This window comes from Priapulus caudatus, unplaced genomic scaffold (assembly GCF_000485595.1).
Source record: "Priapulus caudatus unplaced genomic scaffold, Priapulus_caudatus-5.0.1 Scaffold2288, whole genome shotgun sequence".
Classification (NCBI taxonomy): domain Eukaryota; kingdom Metazoa; phylum Priapulida; class Priapulimorpha; order Priapulimorphida; family Priapulidae; genus Priapulus; species Priapulus caudatus.
Genome location: NW_014579349.1, coordinates 11,780 through 16,344, shown reverse-complemented (window position 1 = coordinate 16,344; position 4,565 = coordinate 11,780). Strand labels below are relative to the sequence as shown.

Sequence of the window (4,565 nt, the reverse complement as noted above, 5' to 3'; positions counted from 1 at the left end):
TGTGCGTGTGTACGTGTGCAATGTGTGTGGGTGTGTGTGTATGTGCGTGTGTACGTGTGCAATGTGTGTGGGTGTGTGTAGGCATGCGTGTGCTTGTATACGTGTGCATGTGTGTGGGTGCGTGCATGTGCGTGTGTACGTGTGTATGTGTGTGGGTGTGTGTATGTGTGTGCATGCGTGTGCGTGTGTACGTGTGCAATGTGTGTGGGGCCATAATAAAAATATTGTTTGTTTGCCCTCACCCGACCGACCCGCCAAAAAGGGGCCGACTCAAAAATGTTTATTGAGCTTTCTCATTCTTTTTTTTTTACAAATTGTATTGCTGTACATTATATAAATCTGTAGGCAATACATTATATGAAGAGTACATAATCTCTATTATGTACTCTTGATTATATGTACTAAGCAAAACAAACATTCAACATAAAAGGTATCTCCACACAAGCACACCTGAGCATGTAGACACCATGCTGAATTTGTAAAAAAGACCCCTTTCAAAAAAGTCTACCTACCTACCCAAACATTTTAGCCTGGCTCGGGTGAGGGCAAACAAAGATTTTTTTAATTGTGGCCTGGTTGCATGCGTGTGCGCGTGTACGTGTGTATGTGTGTAAGCGTGCGTGTCACTGTGCGTGTGTACGTGTGCATGTGTGTGGGTGCATGCGTGTGCGAGTGTACGTGTGCATGTGTGTGGGTGCATGCGTGTACGTGTGTATGTGTGTAGGCATGCATGTGCGTGTGTACGTGTGCATCACCCATGTGTGTGGGTGTATGTAGGCGTGTGTGGGTGCATTGTAGCCGAGTGTTAACGTTCACTTGTTTCGATGCAGCCAAATGTTAGCATTCACTTGTTTCGTTGCAGCCAAGTGTTACCGTTTACTTGTTTCATCCCATTCTAGTATTAGCGTTCACTTGTTTTGTCCCGTCCGTCTATTTTCGCTTACGTGGTTCGCTGCATGCAACCTACTATTAGCGTTCACTTGTTTCGCTGCAGGCGAGCGTAAGCGTTCACTTGTTTCGTTGCAGCCGAGTGGATTCATGGAGGAGCCGATAGCTTACACTTCTATTGAGGATGTTCATGTCATCTCCCGCTGGGATGCCGGACAAAAGTTCTGCTTGAGGATAACCATCCCAGACGGCTCTCTTCTCTTACAGGTAGGAACCCCTCCTCCAGCCTCTCCCTATCCTCTCTCCCCTCCCTCGCCCTTCTCCCTCACTCTCCCTCACCTCCCTCTCCCTCGCCTCTCCCTCCCTCACCTCCCCCTCCCTCACCTCCCTGCCTGAGGATAGCCATCCCTTGGATGTGGTGGTGGCATTGTTGTTGTGGTGGTGTTGTTGTTGTTGTTGTTGTTGTTGTTGTTGTTGTTGTTGTTGTTGTTGTTGTTGTTGTTGTTGTTGTTGTTGTTGTTGGTGGTGTTGTTGTCATTGTTGTTATTAATAGAGGTGACGGTGTTGTCGTTGTCATTGTTGTTGTTGTTATTAATAGAGGTGACAGTGTTGTCGATGTCGTTGTTGTTGTTGTTGTTGTTGTTGTTGTTGTTGTTGTTGTTGTTGTTGTTGTTGGTGGTGGTGGTGTTTTTTTGATATTGTTGGTTTTTTCATTTTTGTCGTTGTTGTAGTGATTGTTGTTGTTGCTGTTGCTGCTGCTGCTGTCATCGTCATCATCATTGCTATTGTAATGTGGTGTGTTCGTACGTGCACGTGCGTATAAGCACGGGAGCTGTTACGATATTCGAGCAGCTTAGAAAAACCTAGAAACATTTTTCTCATCGCGATTTTATTGAAAATGAAGTAGCGAACAAATTAGCTGGCTATTGTGTGCGAGCTTCCATTGTGTGAAACTGCTCCTTGTCTTAGATTGGTTACCAGGTTCGCTCCTCTTAGGATTTTTAATGCGATGAAAATTCAAAGTATCCGAAAATTTTATCCCAAGTTGTGAACAGAAATTGCGTAAGTACTTTCGAAGGTCGTTATAATTTTTGCGAGGAATAATCTGAATAATCGCAGGTTCTAAGCTGTTAAGCTCGTAGCTGGCTGATATGTCTTGCCCTCGATGGTGGGTGCATGCGTGTGTATGTATGTGTACGTGTGCGTGTGTGTGGGTGCATGTAGGCATGCGTGTGCGTGACGTATGTGTTCAATGTGTGTGGGTGTGTGTAGGCATGCGTGTGTGTGTACGTGTGTGGGTGCATGCGTGCGCGTGTGTACGTGTGCATGTGTGTGGGTGCATGCGTGTGTACGTGTGTATGTGTGTGGGTGTGTGTAGGCATGCGTGTGTACGTGTGCATGTGTGTGGGTGTGTGTATGTACGTGTGTACGTGTGCAATGTGTACGTGTGCATGTGTGTGGGTGTGTGTGTATGTGTGCAATGTGTGTGGGTGTGTGTAGGCATGCGTGTGCGTGTAGACGTGTGCATGTGTGTGGGTGTGTGTGTATGTGCGTGTGTACGTGTGCATGTGTGTCGGTGCATGCGTGTGCGTGTGTGCGTGTGCAGGCATGCGTGTGCGTGTGGACGTGTGCATGTGTGTGGGTTCGTGCGTGTGCGTGTGTACGTGTGTACTATGTGTGTGGGTGTGTGTAGGCATGCGTGTGCGTGTGTACGTGTGCAATGTGTGTGGGTGTGTGTGTATGTGCGTGTGTACGTGTGCAATGTGTGTGGGTGCATGCGTGTGTACGTGTGCATGTGTGTGGGTGTGTGTGTATGTGCGTGTGTACGTGTGCAATGTGTGTGGGTGTGTGTAGGCATGCGTGTGCTTGTATACGTGTGCATGTGTGTGGGTGCGTGCATGTGCGTGTGTACGTGTGTATGTGTGTGGGTGTGTGTATGTGTGTGCATGCGTGTGCGTGTGTACGTGTGCAATGTGTGTGGGGCCATAATAAAAATATTGTTTGTTTGCCCTCACCCGACCGACCCGCCAAAAAGGGGCCGACTCAAAAATGTTTATTGAGCTTTCTCATTCTTTTTTTTTTACAAATTGTATTGCTGTACATTATATAAATCTGTAGGCAATACATTATATGAAGAGTACATAATCTCTATTATGTACTCTTGATTATATGTACTAAGCAAAACAAACATTCAACATAAAAGGTATCTCCACACAAGCACACCTGAGCATGTAGACACCATGCTGAATTTGTAAAAAAGACCCCTTTCAAAAAAGTCTACCTACCTACCCAAACATTTTAGCCTGGCTCGGGTGAGGGCAAACAAAGATTTTTTTAATTGTGGCCTGGTTGCATGCGTGTGCGCGTGTACGTGTGTATGTGTGTAAGCGTGCGTGTCACTGTGCGTGTGTACGTGTGCATGTGTGTGGGTGCATGCGTGTGCGAGTGTACGTGTGCATGTGTGTGGGTGCATGCGTGTACGTGTGTATGTGTGTAGGCATGCATGTGCGTGTGTACGTGTGCATCACCCATGTGTGTGGGTGTATGTAGGCGTGTGTGGGTGCATTGTAGCCGAGTGTTAACGTTCACTTGTTTCGATGCAGCCAAATGTTAGCATTCACTTGTTTCGTTGCAGCCAAGTGTTACCGTTTACTTGTTTCATCCCATTCTAGTATTAGCGTTCACTTGTTTTGTCCCGTCCGTCTATTTTCGCTTACGTGGTTCGCTGCATGCAACCTACTATTAGCGTTCACTTGTTTCGCTGCAGGCGAGCGTAAGCGTTCACTTGTTTCGTTGCAGCCGAGTGGATTCATGGAGGAGCCGATAGCTTACACTTCTATTGAGGATGTTCATGTCATCTCCCGCTGGGATGCCGGACAAAAGTTCTGCTTGAGGATAACCATCCCAGACGGCTCTCTTCTCTTACAGGTAGGAACCCCTCCTCCAGCCTCTCCCTATCCTCTCTCCCCTCCCTCGCCCTTCTCCCTCACTCTCCCTCACCTCCCTCTCCCTCGCCTCTCCCTCCCTCACCTCCCCCTCCCTCACCTCCCTGCCTGAGGATAGCCATCCCAGATGGCTCCCTTCTCTTACAGGTAGGAACCCCTCCCCCAGCCTCTCCCTATCATCTCTCCCCTCCCTCGCCTCCCCCTCCTCGCCTTCCCTTATCCCCCCTCCCCTAGCAGCCTCTCTCATGCTAGCAGCCTCTCTCACGCTAGCTAGCAGCCTCTCTCACGCTAGCAGCCTCTCTCACGCTAGCAGCCTCTCTCATGCTAGCAGCCTCTCTCACGCTAGCAGCCTCTCTCACGCTAGCAGCCTCTCTCATGCTAGCAGCCTCTCTCACGCTAGCAGCCTCTCTCATGCTAGCAGCCTCTCTCACGCTAGCAGCCTCTCTCATGCTAGCAGCCTCTCTCACGCTAGCTAGCAGCCTCTCTCACGCTAGCAGCCTCTCTCACGCTAGCAAGCCTCTCTCATGCTAGCAGCCTCTCTCACGCTAGCAGCCTCTCTCATGCTAACAGCCTCTCTCACGCTAGCTAGCAGCCTCTCTCATGCTAACAGCCTCTCTCACGCTAGCAGCCTCTCTCACGCTAGCAGCCTCTCTCATGCTAGCAGCCTCTCTCACGCTAGCAGCCTCTCTCATGCTAGCAGCCTCTCTCATGCTAGCAGCCTCTCTCACGCTA

General features: G+C 49.1%; 1 protein-coding gene and 1 pseudogene across 1 annotated transcript in view; both read left to right on the top strand.

Annotated features, from left to right (window-relative positions):
- Positions 1-1,155, top strand: part of LOC106818504 — a 3,681-nt pseudogene extending 2,526 nt beyond the window's left edge.
- A 2,923-nt stretch (positions 1,156-4,078) lies between these two features.
- The window catches only part of LOC106818503, a gene marked incomplete at its 3' end in the record, with an annotated part of 2,623 nt that continues 2,136 nt past the window's right edge, over positions 4,079-4,565 (top strand). The window contains exon 1 of the mRNA XM_014823199.1: positions 4,079-4,192. Within this exon, the coding sequence (XP_014678685.1) occupies positions 4,079-4,192 (114 nt within the window). The remainder of the gene's footprint in view (positions 4,193-4,565) is intronic.